Genomic DNA, 25,128 nt, shown 5'->3' on the forward strand with positions numbered 1-25,128 from the left:
TTGTAATAAATACATAAATAACGTGGTTGATAGAAGTTGTTAAATCATTAGAAATACAGGTTAAGTAAAAGATCGCTTAATTTTAATACTCTACACTGAAATTTAGTACGAACGCGATACACCTCAAGATATGGCAGAGCACATCACTTATTTCAGGGTTTAGTTTATATTTTCTTGCGTCTGGTTAAATTTCGGATAGGCTATTCCCTTGTAAATTTATAGCAAGAATGTTATAATTTAGCTACAGGCACTTGGAATATGGTTTCATGGTACATAGTACGGTTAAGTTAGGTTAGGTGATGCTGATTGAAGAAGAAAACTGAAACTTTTACCACAGAGGCATCTGGAGTGATACTATAATTTTTTTCAGAATGAAATTAAACAAATCTTCATGCAGTATCAGATTTCGAAAAATAATAAACAAGTAAGCCGTAGTGTGGATATTACCTGTGAAAACGCAAGTTTTGAACAAACCGATTTCTGTTTCATACCGACTTTAATTTGCATGGGATTTTTCTCCAACTTTTACGAAAAATCGGATATAATGACAATCCGCTATAGCGAGTAAGTTTTTCGATGTTCTGTAATTGCTATAAACAAGCAGAAGAATGAAGTCGAAATGACTGATCCTACCATCAGATTCGAAACTTCGGTATCTTAGCCTGCAGACTTTGACCTGGAGAAGAAGAAGAAGATATATAAGCCAACCATCCCTTTTTTCTGCAGTCACACAATCTCAAGCAGATTATTGTGACTAGTCTCTTCCTGGGCATGAGGGGAACCATTCCGAGGACATTCATAACATGGAGGAGAAAATGCAAACTGGAAAAGAATTTGCAAGACAGAATCAACTGTATTATAAGTACTCTGTGGCTATACTTAGCAACACCATCTCTATGGGTACGCAGTACATGATCTATCTGGCCTTACATTTCAAGCAGTAACTACCGACCAGGTTTAAACCTTTTTGGACCAAAGGATATATTCAGGTAGAACACATCTCACACCTTAGGAGCATCTTACCTAAATGATGCATCTCAGAAGAGGATGTGGAAAACATGATTCCGTGCTGCTTATTTAGTTAGCATTTGGTTGGCGTCCAACTGGGTATTTAGGAATAAAGACCTAACAGCTCATACCAAACTCAAGGTATACAAAGCAGTTATTATCAAAATGTTACTCTATGAAACCTGGACCCTGTACTGCTGTGACATCAAAAAACTTCAGCGTTTTCATCAGAAGAAACATTGTTCCCTTAAAAATCAAATGGGAGAACCATGTCTCCAATCCTGTAGTTCTTGAGAAACTCTGCATGAACAGTGTAGAAGCCTCCATCAATTGGCCATCATCTTTGGTGGACAGGGCATGCCTACCAGACTTCCTCCCCAATTCCTGTACATGGTGAACTTTCAACAAGCACAAGACCAAGTGATGCACCTTTGAAGCTTAAACAAACCACGAAGGTTACTAACAACAACCCTCTATCCTGGGATACACGTGACAAGGATTGCTCACTTTGGTACTGAACCACCTCTACTGCTGGTAAACTATTTGAGCAAGGGCATTACAGACATAGAGAGGTTAAATAACAGGTATGCATACTCTGTCAGATGCAGCCTCATTGACCTCCATCCATCGGGTGCATTCTGTGTGAATGCATGTTTCATGCTAGAATTGGCTGTGAACGGTCATACTTTGTTAGTACAAGAAACACATAGGGGCCCTGCAGGCAAAAAGACCAAAGATAGCTGGCACAGATTTGATAATTGAAAGGCCACGTGAGAAATACAGCAGTGCCATCAAAGACCTATCTGCTTTACTCTCTTGACAATGAAGAAATTAAATTCTCACAGATAATATGCCAAATTTCATTGGGACATAAGTGTATCAAACCTCCAGGTATTGATTTTGTGTTCACACTGTCAAGCAGTTTTAAACCCCATGTTCATCAGCTTTATAATGGGCGACTTCAATTGCTGAGGTAGTGCTTGAATTTACAATGGAACAGGCAAGAATGGGTTGTGGTTTGAGCCCTGGGCAGATGTGAGGGTTTTACTGTTGATCCACGATTCAAAACTACCTTCATCCTTCAAGAATGCAGGGCGGAAGAAGGGGTATAATCCAGATAATATATTTGTTACATCAAAAATAGCAGCCCAGTGTGAGAAGCACATTGATTACCTAATACCCTGAACTCCAAAAAGACCTACTGAGTGTACATTGCAGGCAGCTGTAAAACTGGAAATAGTACCCTTACAAAGGAGATTCAATTTCAAGAAGGCTGATTGGATGCGATATCCTGCAGACCTTGGCAAAGCTCCTGAGGTCATCCTGCATGCCCTGAGAGATATGACAATTTCATAACTCTCACCAAAGTCATTACAAGGAGCAGCATCCAAAGAGGCTGCCGAACTTAGTACATCCAGGGCTTAACAAAAGATTTGAAGCCCCTCCTTGACAGGTACCAGTGCCTTTACAAAGAAGTCCCTTTAATGTGGAAACTATAGAACTGAGAGAACAACTAATGGAGGCAATCCCACAGGAAAGACAAACTAAGTGGTGTAATCTTGTTGAAAGTCTTGCGTGAAGTTAAATAGTAGATGTGCCTGGAAGACCCTGAAGAACATCAGCAGTGGTGCAACTAAACCACAGAGTAAGATCAGTGAAGTGACCCCAGACTAGATCGCCAGTCAACTTCTTCTGAATGGGGAGACAGAAAGAAAGCAAACTGCTCACCATGAGAGAATATGATGATAGCACACAACTGAACACCCCATTCACCCTGGAAGAGTTACAGTCTGCAACTGGCAGCCTGAAACCCAAAAAAGTGGCTGGTATCGATGATCTGAGAACTGAACAAATCAAACAGTTCGGCCCAAGGACACGTGTGGCTCTTACAGTTAATGAATATTTGTGTCATAGAATTAAGGACACCAAAGGCACGGAGAAAGGTTAAAGTGACAGCCCCTCTGAAACCGGGCAAAGACCCAACTACCCCTAAGAGCTATCGGCCTGTCTTGCTTCTGCGTCATTTATTTAAGCTATCAGAACAAACAGTAGTAAACCGCATTGCACCATAAATTGATGCCAAAATAATGAAAGAACAAGCGGGTTTCAAACCAGGTACATCATGAGGTGGTCTAATTTTGAACTTCATGCAGCATATTAACGATTGTCTTGAAAGGAAGCTCGTGCCCACAGTAGTTTTTATTGACCTAACAGTGGCTTAAGTAAATCATAGAAAGTTGTAAAGGAAACTATATCAGGTCATGGAAGATCTAAGCTGATCCGCACCCTTCTCCAAAACAGAAGGTTCTATTTATTTCAATGGCAAAAAGAGTTGATGGAGAATACAAGAGAATGGACTGCCACAGGGCAGTGTGCTGGCTCCATTGTTATACAACATTAATACTAATGATCAGCCCACCTCTATGAACACACACAGCTTCATATACACTGATGACACTACTGTAGCCGCACAAGGCAGGAGCTTCACTGAGGTCGGAACACTGCTAGGTGAAGCTCTGGAGGAGGTATCACTGTACTATGTAGCTAACAACCTAAAGCCCAACTCAAATAAGACCCAATATTGTGTGCATTCCATCTGCACAACAGAGAACCAAGAACAGGCCTCTGGTGGAAAAGGGATCAACTGCAGCATTGCCCATTCCCCAAATACTCTGGAGTAACGCCTGACGGCACTTTGTGAAAAGGAAAAGTATGCTCTAGAAACAATATCTTGTGTAAACACACCAGTTCTACTTGGAGAGTACAGTCAGAGACACTGCGAACATCAGCAGTGGGGCTATGCATATTGACGGCAGAATATGGAGCTCAGGTTTGGGAAGCATGAGTTCACACAAACCATGTTGACATCACACTCAATGAAACTGCCTGATTCATCACAGAGTGCCCTAAACCAACACCTATTCAAAAACTCTACTCACTCACAGAAATCACACCCCCTGATGAGCAGAGGAAAATAATCACTAGAGCCCAGAAGTTCAGGCAATTATTTTTGCTAAAATAGGCAGGCAAATAAGCACTTAACATTTAGGAAATATGCAGTAAAATAATTAAAATAGACATTTATAATGACAAAAATGGGCTCTAAAATAATAAAGATGCTTTAACATAAGCTAAGTAACACACATCTGCATCACATTTTAGTACTTAATCTTACATCCCCCTGTGGGTGGGGATGATAGAATAGTGTCAACAGTTCTCTGTCGTAAGAGAAGGAGTTACTGAATTTGGCAAAAGTCTCCACTGGCCATTAATCTGGTGTCTTTTTATTAATAATTGTCTAAAGAATTCTTCAATCAACCTTCTGCAGTTTGTCTGTTGTTGATCGGGTACTCAGTTTAAATAATGTTTCACATGCATATGTTGCTTCTGGCTTAACGATGGAGTAATAATGTCAAAATTTAGCATTAATCAAAAGAGACTGTTTCTTGTACCTTGGTCAGGTAATTTGTTGTGCTTTTCTCAGTTTCAGAGTTCTATCTATGGATGCTTTTTTTGTCAGCATTCCAAGTTACCACCTCACCAAGAAATTTGTCTACAACCTTTATTTTCTGAGTGTTATTTGCATACCTGCCAACTTTTAGAAATCAAAAATAGGAAGATACAGTAGAAGTCTGTTATAGTGAGAATTCGTAACGGTGAAAAATTCACTCACTATAGCGGATTGTCGTTATATCCGTTTTCTTGTAAAAATCGGGAATTTATGGCAATCAGTTTGGTCAAAACTTGCATTTTCGCGGTTAATATCCACACTAAAGCTTACTTGTTTGTTGTTTTTCAAAATCCGATACTACGTGAAAGTGTGTGTGTAATTTTATTCTGGAAAAAAAAAAAAAAAAAAAGAATATATTACCTTATTTCTCTGAATCCAAGAAAAACCCCACTTTTTCCTTCAAAAAATTTTAATGAGGCTTAAAAAGTGCTTTGTAAAATCATATAAATGTCTTTTTTATACAGTACGCATTTTTAGACTATTCTTAGACGTCGAACATTGGCTTTAGTTATAACTTTTTTTTTTTTTTTTTTTTTTTTTTTGCGGCTGTACAATTATGCTTTATTTCAGTGGGTTTAATAACCATTAACTTAAAATTGGCATCATAATATCGAAGGGAACTCGTTGAAAATTTGCCAGCAATACACATTCCACGCGTCTCTAAAATACGACGATCCATCATGAAAATATTTATGCTTACTATAAAACTTACTTTCACTCAGCGTCAGATATAACTGGCTGCCGCTACACGCACGTCTTGCTTGCTGAATTCGGTCAACTTCAGCGGCTAGCGATATATAGGTCTTAATCGTGGACTTTGAAAGTCAACGAACAAGTTTACTGCACCTCGGTATGGCAATTCCGCCTTTGCATTTTTGTGCACATATCTCACAACATCATCTTCGACTTTTTTAAAGCGTCCTAGTCGCGGGCCATTGAATGCATTTTTTGTGCATTTCGTATTTTGAAGCTATCTTTGTCTTCACTGTAACGGCGAATATTGGCTTTAGTTAGGCCTATGCCGTATTTTCTTGTGGCTGCACAATTATTATACATTTCTGAGCGTTTAAATGCCATTAACTTAACATTGACATCATAACATCGACGAGAACCCATTGAAAATTTTCCGGCAATACCTGTTCCACGTATCTCTACAATACGACGATCCATTGCGAAAATATTCCTGATGCCTATAAAACTTAATTTTACTAAGTGTCAGGTACAGCAGACGCGTTATAATTCTACTACTGAGTAGCCGTGGCCTCAGTGGCAGCTGGTGCAGAAAATCAGTTGTGTGCTGTAACCCATTCTCCGTCTTCTTCTCTATCTGTTTACCCTCCAGGGTCGGTTTTTCCCTCGGACTCAGCGAGGGATCCCACCTCTACCGCCTCAAGGGCAGTGTCCTGGAGCTTCACACTCTGGATGGGGGGATACAACTGGGGAGGATGACTAGTACCTTGCCCAGGCGACCTCACCTGCTATGCTGAACAGGGGCCTTGCGGGGGGATTTGAGGATTGGAAGGGATAGACAAGGAAGAAGGACGGAAGGAAGCGGCCGTGGACTAAAGTTAGGTACCATCCCGATATTTCCCTGGGGAAGAAGTGGGAAACCGCGGGAAAACCACTTCCAGGATGGCTGAGGTGGGTATCGAACCCACTTCTACTCATATGACCTCCCAAGGCTGAGTGGACCCCGTTCCAGCCCTCGTACCACTTTTCAAATTTTGTGGCAGAGCCGGGAATCGAACCCGGACCTCCGGGGGGTGGCAGCTAATTACACTAACCACTATACCGCAGAGGCAGACTCCCCATCACCCGTCCAAAAATAAAAATATTTAGAAACATATGTGGTTTTCAAGAGGCTCTCCACTGAGTTTTCATACTGAACAAACACGCAAACAACCCCAACACATATACACATTCATCATACAAAACTAATTAAACACACAATAACACCTTCAATCACAAAACATTCACGAACTCAGGAACATTTGGTGTGCGTGTGCAAAAACAGAAGTTTGCAATGTTATAAAAATCATTGAAATAAAATCAGCAACGTCGTAATGCAAAATTACATGTTATGTTGTTATAGTGAAATTTATGTCCGCTTCCGTAGTGTAATGGTTAGTGTTATTAGTTGCCGTCCTCGGGGGGCCCGGGTTAGACTCCTGGTACTGCCTGAAATTTAAGAATGGCAGGAGGGCTGGTATGTGGTTAAAATGGTACATGCAGCTCACCTCCATTGGGGGTGTACCTGAACAGAGCTGCACCGCCTCGGGATGAGGACACGAGTTTACTTAGTGAAATTTATAAAGTAGACATTTTGTAATTATAGGACATCACAATATCATGCCCTTATTTTGACAACAAAAAAGTACAATTTTTTTAGTTCATCGATTTACAAATGTGGGTGTGGAATAGGCAAGTTGGGAGTATTAAAAGACCTGCAGCTGATGGCTTTCTCTACAGTATTTTGTTTTCCGTTTGCTTTGAGCGATCCATTCTTAAATACTACCACTGAGTCACCTGCCACGTTCTCATTCCGGTCGAAATGCTGGTGTGATCAGTGCTGCCTCTATGTGGTTGAGCGAAGACTCACTGTGAAGTGATGTCTTGGCTGTTCTTTCCACAGCGTATCGAGAAAGTTATGCACGCATGCACAAAAGGCGGAGTTCCTGCTCTCTGGCAAAAGGCTTAGACATTCTTGCTGAGCCACGCTGAGCTGTGATCTGCACAGCCACCACCCGGCGTGGAGCGCATGACTAGTTATGTGGTTGTGAGGAGAGTTGAATGATTTGTTATTCTTTGGCTGTCATCTTTTTCATTGCATTATATTTGATTGTAGATAATATTATTCAAGTAATTTATTTTTCAAATAGACAATGTGCTGCAGCACTTCAGCACATAAGGTACGGCCGCCCCTGCGTGGCCTTTCTAAGAATTCGAAGGCTCGCATGTTTTGATGCCATTCTGCAGATTTGAGAAACGTTTTTGTAGAGGATAATAGAATGTCATTCTCTCTTCACTATTTCCCGAGATCAAGTGACGTTACACATAGGCACTGTACAACCGATCACCGCGGCTAGCGCGATGTATGCTAAAGAGGCGGTCGTTTATTGTCAACAAGTTGTGTGTGTGCGCGCACGCACGCATGGGGGTGAAACAAACAGCGCGGTTACTGCAGTAGTTGCCAGTGGTGTTCATTACTACCAGGCCGCGAATGCTAAAGACCCTTGATTTTTCGCATGAGATTCTGAGAAAAAAAACTTCGTCTTGGATTCGGAGAAATATGGTATCACTCCAGAGGCTTCTATGGCAAACATTTCAGTTTTCTTCTTCAAACTGCGTCACCTAACCTAACCGTATATATATCATGGAAACCTATTTAAAATGCATGTAGAGAAATGATAACCTCCTCGCTAAAAATTGACATGGGAATAGCTTTCCGAAATTTAACTAGACGCGAGAAAATATAAACTATCCTCTGAAATCAGTGATGTATCCTGCCATATCCTGAGGTGTATCACATTCTTACTTAATTTCAGTATACGGTATACCATTAAAATTAAGAGATCGTTTACATCAGCCTTTATTTTTAACGAGTTAACAACTGCTATTGGCTACGTTATTTACACATTTATTATGAAAACGTGTTATCCTCTTTCATTTCGAATTTTCTTTAGAGAACAGCAGTCAACGGGTATTACTAATCGACTCCGAAATCGCCTTCGAATGTTGACGAGAGAACTCGCAAATGCACATAGCGCGAAAACTATACTGTACCGAAGATGATCGATCGCACTTTATGGCAAATGTTTCAGTTTTGTTATTCAAATAGTGTCCTATCCTAACTTAACTGTACTATATGTATGATGAAAACATACTTCAAGTGGCAGGAGAGAATTTATAACCTTCTCACTATAAATTTACATGATAATAGCCTTTCCGTTATTTAATGGGCAAGAGAAAATATAAATAACCTCGTAATCAATGACGCACTCTGCCATATCTTGAGGTGTAGGCCTATTTCATTCTTACTTAACTGCGGTATTTAGCATTAATATTAAGCGATCAGTTATTCAGCGTTTATCTTTAACGAGTTAACAACGGTCATCGAACATGTTATTTACGCATTTATTACAAAAACATATTCTCCCCTTTCATTTTCCTTGGGGAAGAGCAGTCGACGGGTATTACTAATCGACTCCGACATTGCCTTCGAATGATGTAGATGTTGATTCCCATAGGGAACCTAAAATATTTGTCCTGAATGAGTAAATTTATAATACCAATATAATGGTCCGATATTGGACATTATAAATTTTCCAGCTAACTCATTCTTGGTTGCCTGCGTTTCGCACTCGTGCGCTAAGTTAGGCTCGTCAGTTGGGACTTAGCACACCACCCAAGACACAAGGCTAGTGCATACCGTGGAAGCTGTCTGTCTGTCTGTCGAGAAGTTTACGCGATCTCTCGGGCCGAGAGAAGTGAGAAGTTCTGGGAGGTGTGAGAAATGAAGAAGTTGGGTAATGCGAATCGATATTAGGTGGAGAAGTGATGAGGGTCTCTTGGTTGAGGAGATGTTAGGAGTTAGCTTGGCTGGGGAGAAGAAAGGAAGTGAGGATTTATACAAGAGTATCGAGATGGAAGTTGCGAGAGGAAATAAGGTGGTGTAGTGTAGAAGCTATGTGGGAAAGGACAGTCGTGAGTTGTCTTAGATGGTCTAGTATAGGTGGGGGGAGTGAGATATGAACAAAGGGCGTAAGTGGACTGACGTGTTGTGTACGGTGAAAAGGAGGATGAACGAGCCGGGTGGGGTGACGAGATGTGGATTGAGGATTTCGAGCATGGGGAAGCGAACGAGAAGGTTCAACATTATGGCGATGGCCTCCGCGGTATGCACTAGCCTTGCGTCTTGGGTGGTGTGCTAAGTCCCAACTGATGAGCCTAACTTAGCACACGAGGGCGAAACGCAGGCAACCAAGAATGAGTTAGCTGGAAAATTTATAATGTCCAATAACGGACCATTATATTGGTATTATAAATTTACTCATTCAGGACAAATATTTTAGGTTCCCTATGGGAATCAACATCTACATCATTTGATGGCCAGGCAAGCATCAATTTTTAGAAATGAGACTTAGCTCTCATAATGCATTGGCACTGCTGGTGGCTTCAAATAGCCTATGCAGTGGCCTCCACGGTATGCACTAGCCTTGCGTCTTGGGTAGTGTGCTAAGTCCCAACTTACGAGCCTAACTTAGCACACGAGGGCGAAACGCAGGCAACCAAAGAATGGGTTAGCTCGAAAATTTATAATGTCCAATAATGGACCATTATATTGGTATTATAAATTTACTCATTCAGGACAAATATTTTAGGTTCCCTATGGGAATCAACATCTACATCATTTGATGGCCAGGCAGGCATCAATTTTTAGAAATGAGACTTAGCTCTCATAGTGCATTGGCACTGCTGGTGACTTCAAGTAGCCTATGCAGTGGCCTCCATGGTATGCACTAGCCTTGCGTCTTGGGTGGTGTGCTAAGTCCCAACTGACGAGCCTAACTTAGCACACGAGCGCGAAACGCAGGCAACCAAGAATGAGTTAGCTGGAAAATTTGTAATGTCCAATAACGGACCATTATATTGGTATTATTGCCTTCGAATGTCGACAAGAGAGCTCGCTGATGGGCATAGCGAGAAAACGATATGGTACCGAAGATGATCGATCGCATGCAGTATAATGACTGAGTGCATGAATATCGGCAACGGAAAAAATCGAGCACGCATAATCGCTTGTAATAACAGATGCGTCAATGATAGGGCTCTCGCTGTAACCGAAGGATAGTACACAGTTTAATATAGGGATTCCGAAGGGATGGACAAAGGTTATCGGTATAACAGGGTTCTCGTTATATGCCATACTCGCTATAGTGAACTTCTACTGTATTTTATGTTTTGGATTTGATCACGTGTATTGCACCACAGGAAAAAAGGCAAGATAAAAGGCATACATATCTACAGTTACAATGTGAATTGACCATTAAAACCTTAAACTAAGAAAACAAAAATGGGTACAAGAAAATGTAATGAACACGGAAGAAAATGCATAACAGTTTCCTTTATTAGATTGTAAAATGAAAGAAAATTCAATTTTATAGGTTTTGTGGCTGTAATGTGAAGAAAAAATACCATGAACTGTCACCTAGACAACTCTCTGAAATACATTCACTAAAATCATGAACTAAGAATGGACACAAATAAACTGAAGTACGCGAAACTACCGCATACAAAACAGAACAGTATGTCTCACACATTATTAACATATGACTTCGACAGGGGGAAAAGCACAGATCTGCAAGCAAAAATACGTGGACTGCAACTCCAACGAAACTATGCACAGAAACAATGTTAACAGTACGCGAACCACACAATAACAAAGCAAGAACAAACTCAATTTTTCGTCCTGAATTCCGATTAACGGAGTCGCTAGCGCACGCTAGCCTCTCTTGCTTGCAGGACGACTTCCGTCCAGAATTCCCAGCTGTAAAGCACATACACTGCTGTAGTGAGCGGAAAGCACGATACACTCGCCAAATAAAGCATCAAATAAATACGCTTGAAAATTACACTAGCACATAAAAATTTATTTTAGGGGAAGAGTATTGGCCATACTGGAGGTTATATTGGTCAAAAATAGGAAGAGGTAAAAATAAATCGGAAAATCAGAAGAAGAGTTAAGATATGGAAAGTTTCTGGCTAAATCGGAAGGGTTGGCAGTTATGTATTTGATATAATATGTGAAGTGTCAACTTGAAAAGATGGCATCATTCCTGTTTTCTCAAAAGAAATTTTCAACCCAACCTTTGCTGCTAATCATTCCAATTCCTTTACTTGAAATTTAGCTTCTTCAATACTATTTGCTAATAATGCTACATCATCAGCAAAAACGAGACAATTTAGTCGAATATTTCTTCCAATCTTAACAGTCGGGGGACATACCTTATTCCATTTATTCCATACATGCATAATTTTTTCCAGCACACAAATAAACAACAACGGGGATAATCCATCTCCCTGTCGAAGACCAGTATGAATTTCAAATGGCTCAGAGATTTCATTTCTGAACCTAACTCTAGATTTTGTATTTCTAAGAGTGACCGCAATAAGGTTAACAAGTTACCAATGTAAATCAAATTCAGTAAGGATATGCAATAATTATTCATGATGGATACTATTATAAGCTTTTTCAAAATCAACAAAAGTGATCACTAAATTTTTGCTCCTAATCCTTTGATGTTTTATAATCCATATAAGACCGATAATTTGATCTGGACAGCTTCGTCCTCGACGAAAACCACCCTGATATTCACCAAATTCACTACCAAGTTGTTCATGAATTCTGGAATATAAAATCTTACAAAAAATCTTATAAATGATATCCAGCAAAGAAATTCCTCAATAATTACTAGGATCTGATCTATCGCCTTTTTTTGTGTAGTGGGTGTATTATTGCAACAATCCATTCTTTGGGCAATTTTTTGGTATTCCATATGTTAATTAGATGTTTATGTAAATTCTGAAGTCTGTACATTTGCATTCTTCCAAAGTTCCGCTACTAGTTGATTCTCTCACGATGCTTTAAAATTTTTGAGTGTATCAAAAGTTGCATGCACTTCATCATAAACCAGTGGTATGATCTTTTCCAGAGTTGTTTTATTTCTGGATACAGATCAAATTCAAAATAATATTCAGGTTCATCACTATTAAGTAGTGTTTTGAAGTATTCAGCTGAATTTATTGCACTGTCATAATCATTATGGGCCACCTTTCCGTTCATATCCTTCAGCAGAAGAGTAGGGGGAGTATAATTTGTTTGGTATTGTTTAAATGTCCTATAATATTCTCTTGTTTTATGGTGATTGAAAGCTTCATCAATAGATTTTAATGTTTCCTTCTGATGGTTCCTTTTAACCCTCCTGATTTCTTTGGCCGTTAATCGTCTAGCAATGATTAATTCCCTAGAACTTCCGCTTTTTTGTTGCTGGTCATTCAACCAAACCTTATGCTGGCGTAGTAATGCTATAACACACTCTTCATTCCACCATGCACGTTTTTTTTTTTTCATTTTTTAATGGGAGCAACTTCTTCTGCTAAGTCTTTTAATTTATTAACAGTTGTTCCCAAGTTGTCACTTAAAAGTGTTATGCATTTCTCAAAGTATACTGGATTATTAATGCCTGAACTAGGATTATATATTCTTTTCCTAATGAATCTTTGCAGTTTATTTTTCCTTTAAGGAGTTAATTTTATTTTAATCTTTGAGATGCAACTATACCGGGCGAGTTGACCGAGCGGTTAGGAGCACGCAGCTGTGAGCTCGCATCCGGGAGATAGTGGGTTCGAACCCCACTGTCGGCAGCCCTGAAGATGGTTTTCTGTGGTTTCCCATTTTCACACCAGGCAAATGCTGGGGCTGTACCTTAATTAAGGCCATGGCCGCTTCCCTACCATTCCTAGGCCTTTCCTGTCCCATCGTCACTATAAGACCTATCTGTGTTGGTGTGACGTAAAGCAAAAAAAAGGGGAGATGTGATGATTTGAATCAACATCGACACCACAAAGAACCTTTACATTATAAATTTATTTACGATCCCTGGCCACATGATCTGAGACTCACATAACTTAACATTAGGACATTTCCAAGTCATTAATTTATGTGGTTTTCTTTTAACCTTGTCGTCTCCAAAATTAGTCCATGGTTAATACAAAATTCAATTAACCATTCACCATTCTTGCTTGTCAAATTATGTGCTGGCAATCACCTTACATCTTCAAACATTGGTTCTAAACTTGTTTAGAGATCTCCAGATGGTGTAAGGGAGGTCTCCTCCAGGGCCTAGTTCTTCCTTGTATTACGATTATTATTAACACAGTACATTGGAATTATATTTTTTCTTTCCACTGATTCATTTTAATACATACATAAGAGCAAAAATATACACAACTTATAAAAGGCATTAAACTATCAAACAGGCTATGGGAGCTAAAACAGGCAAAAAAGGCAAAATAATAACTCGTCCTACCTTTCCCAAATGTATTGAAACTTGTTTGTCTCTATGTCACACTTTGATATATACACTGACTTAGCAAATGTCACGGGATAGTCGCCTAATAGCGTGTGGGGCTTCCTCTGGCCCTGTGAACTGCAGTGAGACGCTGTGGAAGCGAGTCAACAAGTCCCTGGTAGTCCTCTGGATGCAGCTGACACCAAATCGTTTGCAGAGCGGCCGCCAATGCTGGTCTGTTTGAGTGTGCAGGATCTATGGCACAGAGCCTGCGTTCCAGGACATCCCAGATATGCTCGATAGGGTTCATATCGGGGCTCCTGGGTGGCCATGGCAGTCGTTGGACCTCCGCTGCATGTTCCTGGAACCATTCCCGGGTGACGTGGGAGCGATGTGGCAGCACGTTATCATCTTGAAACACCGCAGAACCGCCTGGGCGCTGGAAGGCCAAAAATGGGTGGAGATGGTCTCCGAGCAGCTCAACATACCACGTACCATTCAAAGTCTCTTCCAGAACAACTAGGTGGCCCATTCCATACCAGGAAAATGCACCCCAGACCATAACAGAGACACCAGCGCCCTGGACTACACCTTCGAGGCAGGCAGCATCCATCGTTTCATGTGGTCTGTGCCATACGTGGTGCCTCCCATCGGCATGGTGCAGTTGAAATCGTGATTCGTCCGACCATATCACGTTACGCCACTGTTCCAGTGTCCATCCCTGGTGACTGGCGACAAATGCGCGTCATTGTGCCCATACCCCATAGAAACCATGTTCCTACGGATTGTCCACTGGGAGACGTGTTTAGCACGGCCTGTGTTGAATTGAACTGTGATTTGTTGCACGGTTGCCCGTCTGTCACTATTGACAACCCGTCTCAGATGTCGCTGGTCACGGTCATCGAGGGTGGCTGGACAGCCGGTCATTCGTCTGTTGTGGACGGTGACACCCGCATTCAACTATTCACGATACACCCTGGACATGGTTGATCGTGTGAAGCCGAATTCCCGCACCACTTCTGAAATCGCACTTCCCACCCGTCGGGCACCGACCACCATACCCCATTCGAACGGTGTCAGCTCACAACAACGTTCCATGTTACACCTGTAACATGCCCAGCCACTGCTCACAAGGTTTCCTATACAATTGGCGCTGGCACAGGGGGCGTGAGGTGTGCAGACAACACACCTGCGCATCAGTGCTGCGCTATCCCATGACATTTGCTCAGTCAGTGTACACCCAGATTAAAAAGGCATTTTGCCTAACTTCCGGGCTCTAATAATCACAGATGCTGAGCACAAAAAGTAAATGGAAGATCCATGCCACTCTCTATGTGGACAACCACCACCTGAACACTGCTTGAAGTCTACGAAGAGCTTCTTCACTAGGTACCAGGCCCTTCAAGGATATCAAGAAAGCTTTTGCTTGAAGTTGTGGAAGAAGAAGCTGAATGATCCAGAAATGAAGAAGATTTTTCGTGTCTTTCACCAAGTGTCTGCAGAAACTATCCCACACTAGCACGGATTGCTGGGCGTCGAAGCAGTGCCCCTGGCTGTGCTGCCCACACTGTATGGATCAAATCCCAGACAAGAGCTGTATCCATCCATCCTTTCTCTTGAACCCGTACATGAATGCCTTTGGGAAACTTCGATTTAGGCACTGCTGATCTTTTGAAAATAACGTACGGTGGCAATTTTCTTCCGTCTGCAGTTATTGCTATCATGACAGTGCAATGCTGTTTTTCACACCCAGTTGTACGTACAAGCACGCTAGATTCTCCCATCTTGTTGATGGGGGTGTTGCATGGCATGTCAAAGTTTATCGGGGATTGATCTGCATGGGCAATTGGAGATAAGAGGTAATTGTTTTCCTTCCGCATTGCTATCACATAGTGATGAAAATCAATGATTCTGTCACTGAAATCGCTTGGCATGCTCTGACAGAGAAATGTTCACCTTCACAACAATTCCTTTCGTGTCATGAATCTACGGATTGAACCCTGGCTCACTTTCAGATCCAAACAGCTGATTCCTCCTTTAATCGCCAGTTTGCCCACTTTGAAATGTTGCATCTTGTGCGAGATACTAAAGCATAATTTCGCAACTCTGTAACATAATGAAGCAGCTTGTCTTCCAGCTCGGAAAACTTACCAGTTTTTGGCCCTCTGAATGCCTTATATGTTCGGTTGGTGGTTTCTAGCACAGCTTTCTGTTTATGCCAGTAGCGAAAATTAAACTCAATCACAATGAATTCTCGACTGGCAACTCTGTTACAATGTTCTTCAGTATATTTTATCACTTTGAATTTAAACCCAGCCATATAACTCCCACGTTTCTCCATAACTTTAAGACCGACCTACACAAGGAAACTTAACTGACAAACAACAATGAAACATGAAGACAGAATACTGGTATTTGTCAACAATACAACAGATGGACGATACCGTGATCACTTAACTGCCTGGACGGGGAAACACTCCCAGTTCACGCGATCAGCTCTGCCGGATGGGTAGCAATAAGCATACTGACAAAGACGGAAGAGTGAGAGGGATGGCTGAGTGTAACTAACTGGCTAGGAATGTGTACTAAGTACTGTAACAGCAGTTGATACAGTCTTGATATTTACTGTAAGCACGTCCACAGAATACTCAAACTTCATTTCGTGAATGTACCGTATGTTTTTATGACAACGCCAGAAATGATTGCGAGTTGTGTGAGGGGACTTTTTTTCCTGCAACCTCAAATGTTAAAAATGAGTGTGATGCGAGATATATGCGGTGGCGAGTTATATGTGAGCAAATACAGTAAATCACACGGCCATTTCGGCTGCTAAATTTTGGAAACATTGCATTTGACCTGGACAAGTAAGTGAAGTGGAGTGGAGTGGAGTGAAGTGGAATGAGTGAGTATTCCTATCCAAAACTTGTTGGTTCCCTTTCCCCTAGATCTATTGAATAAATTATGCTTTTTTCTCATTTTCAAACCTTAGTTTTCAGCATTTATTCCTTTCAGAAAGTAATTTTTCAATTGTTACAATAGAAAAGAATTTGAAGCACTTGAAGATATGTCATATTTAAGCCTCCCTACCTTAAGCTTTTCCAAGAAGGGCTCATTTACTCTGGGTGATGCCTCCTCTTCTCGTAGCTTCGTCACTTGTTCACTGAGCTCCTTCTCACGAGCTTTGCTGGCTGCTAGTTCTTGTAAAACACTCGCATGAACTTGTTGCAATTGCTCAAGTTCACTTGCTAACTGAGGTGGTTGTACATTATGTGCAGCTAAACGATGTTCCAGATCCTGTATCTGCTGCTCAAAATACAGCTGCAAATAGATACTCAAGGTTATTACTCTAACAATATTTTAATAATCAACTGGATTAGAATTTAATATCAATAAAAACATAATAATAATAATAATAATAATAATAATAATAATAATAATAATAATAATAATAATAATAATAATAATAATAATAATAGTGTAAGAGTAAAGCAGAGGTTTGTATTCTTGAGTTTTGTATTCAGCACCGACACAGATAGGTCTTATGGCGACGATAGGATAGGAAAGGTCTAGGAATAGGAAGGAAGCGGCCGTGGCTTTAATTAAGGTACAGCCCCGGCATTTGCCTGGTGTGAAAATGGGAAACCATGGAAAAACATCTTCAGGGCTGCCGACAGTGGGATTCGAACCCACTATCTCCCGGATGCAAGCTCACAGCTGCGCGCACCTAACTGCACGGCCAACTCGTCCGGTACAGCCTGGAAGAAGTTTGGCTATAAGGTACAAAGAACATGTTAATGCAGTCAAGCATAAAAGATATTCAGCAATGGGAGAGCATATGGTTGAAAAGAATCATCAATTTACAGACATTTCTAACGACAAGGAGTTAATACATTCGGCAAAAAAGGGAAAATTCATGAATGTTTTGGAAAGTTGCACAAAAAATTACCTTGAATAAAGTTTAAATGAAAGAAGCACAGAAGAAAACCCATTGTACAAACTAGAGTCTGATCATTTAAGGAAGAAAAAGAAGAAGAAAATCTTGAACTTCTTACAAAATTTATTTAGGTATTCTCATTCAATTCAACAAAATATTAAAATTTATGTAACAATAATATTTCATTAGTTTCTTTATTCATCGATATAGTGAAATTAGGATACAATACTTCTTTAAATTGTAAAAAAAAAAAAAAAAGAAGATAGTGTTATATGTTTTATTCCTTGAACTGACATCACTGATGAAGGGAATGGATGATTTTCCCGAACTATGTATGTTAAATCAAACACAGTAGAGACAATACGCGACACTCAGCGAGATATCGAGGGACAGAACTACTGATTCTGTCATAAGAGCACGTGTATTTGTGTGTGAAGTTTTTGGTGTTATTTATGCATTTTCAGTGAGTTGACATAATTAAATAGTAGCGTGTGTCATTCCTTGATATCTCCTCTCAACATGAGCTGTGTTTGGCTGCAGTAACTATGAAGCAGAGAAGAATGCGCGGTCTTTCTTCAGTTTCCCTCGTGACAAGAAAATGTAAGTAATATTGTGTTTGTATATATATATTCTTACAGTGACAAAGAAATTTTTATATTACTTCATAATCTTCTGACATGCTTGACCCATATTTTAACTGGCTTAAAATATAATATGCATACTTTATTGTATAGCGCAGCAGTTAACCTTCAATACCGATGTGTTGTTGTAGGTGTGAACTGTGGGTTTGATTTAATTCAGGAAAATACATACACATATGAGTGTGGCTGGTTGTGTTCCAAGTTACCCCATTTGGAATGCCGTAATGCATTGTCAAGCACTGAAGAAAATATGGGTGATTTAAGAAATGTACATATTTTGTTGAAACAATATGATGATGCAAATTTGCTTTACCCTAATGTAATGGCATTATGGCAAGTATTGCTTATAGGGAAAGTTTGAATGTTTTTGAGGCTAAATTTATAGATTTTCTTTCTGTTAGTAGGCTTTGAGTTGAAAGGAAAATTGTCCAGCTCTTAAATGTAAATTCATTGAATCATGTGTGTAAGGACTGTGCCGATATTTTTGTTGACAAGTGTTTTGATATGATACAATGCTTTTAAATGAGAAAAAAGGAAAATCTAGCCGTGAACGTTCAGGCAGGAATTCTAAAGCTAAAAAAGTAATGCATAAATGAAAGATCAAGCCCTTTCACAACAGTCCATTTCACATCTTGATTATATGTCTAATTTCAGTCTTTAAATAATAACCTGTTAAATAATTCGTCATTCATTTATCCAGAATTGCTTTAGCAACTTTGAAGTTAATATCTTGCAACACTTTCTTTCTAGACGTATTTTATTTATCCATTTCCGCATATAAATTTCCATTGATATTTGAATTTAGCACGAATTTTCAGGTCAAGCCACTAGGAACGCCACTTGCGCCTTGTCTCCCATTTTAACAAGGCTAAATCCAGAAGTGTCGCGTATTGTCTCTACTGTATTTGGTTAAATTAATAAATTTCTATCATTATAAGGTGTATTGAAAAGGTGGACTCAAAATAAAATGATAAAAGTTTCTTTAATAGATTCAAATCCCCTTATTGCGGAAAAAATATCTAGTGTTTCCATATCCCTGTTGGAAAGTTTTTATTCGTGTATTCAGACGTATGTTTTCTCGCTTAACATGTTCTTTTTCCTTGTCTCCTGCAGAAACGTCTTAACATGGTTTTAGTGTAATAAGACCACCAAATTATCACAAGACATTTTTTTCATTTATGCATTACATTTTTAGCTTTAGAATTCCCCCCTCACTTATCATAGTTGCATATTGCTAAATGTGAATTTCCCAAAATGTGCAATCAGAGGCACAGTTCTCATAACCAATAGCAAATGCGAATCGAAGTGTTATGATCAAGAAAAGGGAGAGACAAAATAAAATGGGTTTATACACATGGTAGAAGTTAAGGAATAAAGGGCAAAGAAAGGAGTAAAGGAATCCATTAACTTTATCCATTTTTCCTCACATTTTATCTGTAACACACTCCTTTAAACCAAGACTTGAGTAGATTCTCTCACTACAGTGCTTATCCAGTATAGCTGGTCCTGAAATGATTCTCAGTATCATCCCAGAGGTATTCATTTGTTAGCTATCATCAGTCTCTTTTTAACATGCTTAACAATGAAATAAACACAATTCTCACAAAAATACCACATAACAGTTACACACCTTTTGTGCACGTGCCTTCTCTATTATCTCCTCTCGTTCGGCAGCATAACGCCGTTGGTGTCGAAGCTCAGCTTCTTGCAGGCTACGGACTTTTCTTCTCATCATATCTATTTCAGCTTGTCGAGAACTCAGTTGATTATGGGCTGTAGTGAGCTATAACATAATGTATCCAAGATTTGAACAGTCAAATTCTGGATGATGCCTCATGTTGGTTTCTATAACTCTCATTCATTCATTCAACATGACAAACAAATATATTTGAAGTCACCCAGAAAATAAACTAATTATTTTCAACTAACACATTACTTTGATGTACAAAGGAGTCACTGTGCAAAGTTGTTAATTATAAACAGAGTTGGGAGCAACTGAATAAAAGTAATCTAATTACTTGTAACAAATGCTTTTAGTACTTATTAGCTGTCATTGTTAATTTTCACAAAGTGTCATTTTTACTTGTAATTTACTTCCTGAAATAAAATTGTAATAGTTACATTCTAGTGTATATAAATCTCTACGAGAGTCTGGCAACTTTGGAGCCCCAGCACTTGCAAGGTGTCACACCAAGGATATAAAGTCAATGAATGATACGATGTGCACTCTTTCATTTACTGGTATAGATTGAGAGACAACTATGCAGCACAACTTTGCTAGTTTTCACATTATCGATAATGGAACTTGGAACGAACATGTGATGGCGAAGGGGTTGAGGTGATATCCTAAAAACTGGCACTCTGTGAAGTATTTGTAACTGTAATTTTACTGATTAATTGTTGAAATAATAATTTGTAATTGTAATACAGTAAATTATTTCTCAGGTAATTGTAATTCAGCCCAATCACTTCTATTTTGTACTTCTTCTATCAATGATTATAAACATCTATATCATCAAACACTAATTAAACATCTTGCGATTAATCTTGGATGATGACGACGACAACAACAACAAAAACAACAACAACAACAATAATATGGCGTAGGGATGTGGCGACCCCATCGCCCAGTGGGAAACCACTGCAATCAGCTACCCGAGTATTGTTGGGAAAACCATAACGTTTGCGGGGTATGGAGGAAATGCCTACTCCCAGTCCTGAACAACTAGGATGAACTTGTAGCATTTCATTTATCACCAATTTATACTTCATTAATCACCTTTCCAGATCACATCTGGAATTGTAAAGCCTGGCCGCGGTCAGAAATGTTTAGATCGAAAGATCAGACAATCAATGATGATGAGTCTTCTAATGAATAAATCCACCGGTGTGGACAAACAACAACAACAACAAGGATCTGCACAAAGAAACCACTTGGAATAGGTGGCGTGTCAAGTAGAAGACCTAGGCGAGTCGGAGCGCCTGGAAGCCCAACAGACAATCGACAGACAGCTGACAGACAGTGGACAAACCCAACAATGTAAGAAGAGACTTAAGTTCAACAAATCAGGAAAATTTTCATATTTTGCAACATTAAACATTAATTCACTAAGTAAGGTGGGCAAGTTGAAACATTTAACTGATGTGATGGACCAACATTGGATTTTAATAATGGCTTTACAAGAACTTAGGAACACAGACCACAACCCAATTGAATCAGGAGGTTATCGTCTCTACAAAGGACCTCCAGGACAAAGAGTAATGAAGAATGTCCCCCGATTTGGTGTAGGTTTTCTTGTTCATAGTAGCATAATAGACTCAATTAAAGATTTTTTCTTCATGCTCTTTTAGGATGGCACTACTAACAGTTAAAGTAGGGAATAAAACATATACTTTTATAAATGTCCATGCACCAACAAATGACAAAAACAATAAAGATAGAGAAGGAGTTGAAAACTTTTGGGAAGAACTTTATTACATATTATCGAAGATCCCTGATGAGCATATAAAAATCTTACTGGGAGATTTCATTGCTAAAATAGGCAGAGAAAAGAAGTATTGCACAGTTGTAGGAAAATGGCCAGCTCATAAATTAACGAACAAAAATGGCCAAAGATTAATTGAACTTTGTGTAGATCATGGACTCATTTTGGAAACCATCAGATTCATGAGGCGATCACATAAACTTATGACATGGAAATGCCCTAACGTAAAATTGGGAGAGTTTCAGATTGATCATGTTGCTATGGATAAATATTATCATAAAGAAATTTATAATGTCAGAGTCCTCCGTGGGGTAGACATTGACTCGGATCATTATATGTCAAAAATAAAAATCAAGTTAACACCAAAAAGAAAACACAAATGTAATCATCTCAAAGCAAGGAGAAATTATGACCCCAGTTACTTAATAATAAAATATATTTAGAGAGATCCAAAACACCTTTAAATGACAAATTAGGGACGATGATAAACAAACTTAAAACCATAGCTGAAGAAATTGCTCCAATTAAAAGGAGAAAGAAACATGCGTGGTGGAACAGGGAATGTGACAAAGCAATTCAAGCAAAGCACAAAGCATGGTTCAATGATCAACAGAGGAAAACAGAAAAATCTCAAGGAGAACTAATTAATGCCAAAAGACAAACAGCTAAAGAAATTAGGACAATTAAAAGAAATTATCAAAAGGAAATGCTTAACACTATAGAGGAAACATTCAATCAGCATAAAACAAGAGACTATTACAAAACATTCAAGCAATATCAATCTAAGTTTACCATTCCCACACTTATGTTAAGAAATAAAAATGGAAAAATGGCACACAATAATCAAGATAATGCTAACATCTTTGCAGAATACTTTAAAGAGTTACTTAATTGTGAGGATCCTGTGGAACATTTAGAATTTGACCCTAACCTAAAAAAGAAAACTCCATTACAAAAGATTATACCACCAGTTTACAATGAAGTGAAAACAGCAATTAATGCACTTAAAAACTACAAAGCAGCAGGATAGAATCAAATAGTGGCAGAAATATGGAAGAATGCTAATGATCAGACTATTCAAAACCTACATAAATACATCATTGATATTTGGAACACGGAGAAGCTTCCTGAGGAATGGAATACAGTGATAATCCACCCGCTGCATAAGAAAGGTGATTGCTCCGATCCAAATAATTATCAGGGGATATCCTTGCTTGGTATTACATACAAGATTTTATCCAAGATTATATACACAAGAATCTAAGAACAACTCGACCAAGAACTTGGAGAAAATCAGGGAGGATTTCGACCAGGTAGTTGTCCAGATCAAATCATTCATTTAAAATGGATAATGGAGCACCAAAGAGTTCGAAGTAAGGGTCTAGTCATCACGTTTGTAGATTTTAAAAAAGCATACGACAGTATTCATCGTGAATCATTATTAAAAAGCCTTAAAGAATTTGGCTTATACCAAAATTAGTATTAGTATACGAAGACAAAAGTTGAATTTAGAGGTGAATTATCAGAATCATTCACTATGAGAACTGGACTTCGACAAGGTGACGGACTTTCACCATTGTTATTTAATTGTGCATTGGAGAAGGTTATGCGTGAATGGAACAAGAAATGCCAACCAACTATCAAGATCGGTAGAAATATTAAACTCAACTGCCTTGCTTTTGTGGATGATTTAGCATTACTTGCAAATACAATAGAAGAGGCTAAATTTCAAATTGAACAACTGGAAATTATAGCCAAAAAAAAAAAAATGGGATTACAAATTTCATTTGAAATAACAGAAACGATGCCAACTTTTAAAGTTGATTTACCAGTTATTCAACTGAACAGTAATCAAGAGATTGAAATTGTTCAGAAATTAAAATATCTTGGGGAAATGAAATGAAATGTCGTATGGCTTTTAGTGCTGGGATATCCCAGGATGGGATCGGCTCGCCAGGTGCAGGTCTTTCTATTTGACTCCCATACGCGACCTGCACGTTGTGATGAGGATGAAATGAGGATGAAGACAACACATACAACCAGACCCTATGCTGTAGGAATTAACCAATTAAGGTTAAAATTCCCGACCCGGCCGGGAATCGAACCCGGGACCTTCTGAACCGAAGGCCAGTACGCTGACCGTTCAGCCAACCAGTCGGACTTAAGGAAATAATAACATGGAACACAAATGAAAAGGAAGCAATAGAAAACAGAACAACTAAATTTAAACAAGAACGAAGACTTACCTGGCCAACCTATTAAAAAAATCTTTCGATAAACGCTAAGCTGAAACACTATAATTCCATAGTTAAACCAGAAGCAACGTATGCTAGTGAAACTTTATTCAAATTAAATGTAAAATCTACAACAGACAAAGTACAGAAAACTGATAGAAGAATTCTTAGAACAATTATTAATAAAAAACACCAAGTTGATGGACAATGGAGATTGTTGCCTAACAATCATTGTCTATCGTGAATGTGAATCAATCTGTGGAAACTATTAACTATGTAACCTTACCACATCCCAGGCCAAAAAGAAAACCAACTTGCATGGAATTCAAAACCTCCATACCCTCAACTGCTGCCCACTATCATATCTCTGATCGCGCTCCTGCCAAGTGAGTTATTGTGAGGCTTGGCCAGCAGAAAGCAGCTCTTGGCCTATACAATACCTGTTCCTGGTCTGTGTATGCACCTCCTGGTGTAATGTATGTGTCCTTCATATGTGTGCTTGTTATATAAGTTCATTCAGGATATCAATAATGAATTAAAATTCATATTCATGATTTCTGCAGTCTTCTGGCCCGTAAACACACATCTCATTAAATTATTCAGGATTAGGGAGAAGGACTGATATTTTTCAGAATTATTGTAGTTAAACACCCCAGGCTGCATCAAACTAGATTGATATATATATATATATATATATTGAAACAGGAACCGCCCGTGATCGAACTGGGAACTGCACGGCGTGTTTCAGCAGTTTAAATTGTGTGCGTTGTGGACTGCCATGCACGCTTCCTGCCAGTGAGCTTGCTGCAGCTGGCTAAGGTACAACCACGACGTCACAGAACATGTTGCCCGCACGTCAGAGAGAATCATCTGGAAGCTTCTTTATATCTCCGCTTGCTGATGGAATATCAACAAATAGATGCCACGGCCACATAGCTGGCGATAACAAATAGCTAGTGTTCAAGTTTCAAGTTGATAGCTGTTTTGTTTGAGGAGATATTGAGATTTTAAAATATCAGGTAATATCAATGACTTTCCCACTCAGGGTCAAACTCTGGCATAAAAGGCGAGCCTAAAATCTCAAACGACACCGTGACCAACAGTAGGGACCGGTGATAGTCTGCTGCACGAGATTGTGCCGGCAATTGTGTGACTTAACTTGGTGTGTGAGTGCCAAGTTCTGAACTTCGAACTCAGTACTGGTGAGGTACGGTCTAGAACTTTAACTCTGACAGCGGTACAAC

General features: G+C 39.3%; 1 protein-coding gene across 2 annotated transcripts in view; it reads right to left on the minus strand.

The window, feature by feature from the left end:
* Positions 1-25,128, minus strand: part of LOC136857675 (golgin subfamily A member 4) — a 443,088-nt gene that overhangs the window by 58,927 nt on the left and 359,033 nt on the right. For both annotated transcript variants that reach the window (XM_067136518.2, XM_067136517.2), the window contains 2 exons: positions 19,796-19,948; positions 16,678-16,908 (listed from right to left, as the gene is read on the minus strand). In XM_067136518.2, coding sequence (XP_066992619.2) covers positions 16,678-16,908; positions 19,796-19,948 — 384 coding nt within the window. The remainder of the gene's footprint in view (positions 1-16,677; positions 16,909-19,795; positions 19,949-25,128) is intronic.

This window comes from Anabrus simplex, chromosome 1 (genome assembly GCF_040414725.1).
Source record: "Anabrus simplex isolate iqAnaSimp1 chromosome 1, ASM4041472v1, whole genome shotgun sequence".
In the NCBI taxonomy this organism is placed as follows: domain Eukaryota; kingdom Metazoa; phylum Arthropoda; class Insecta; order Orthoptera; family Tettigoniidae; genus Anabrus; species Anabrus simplex.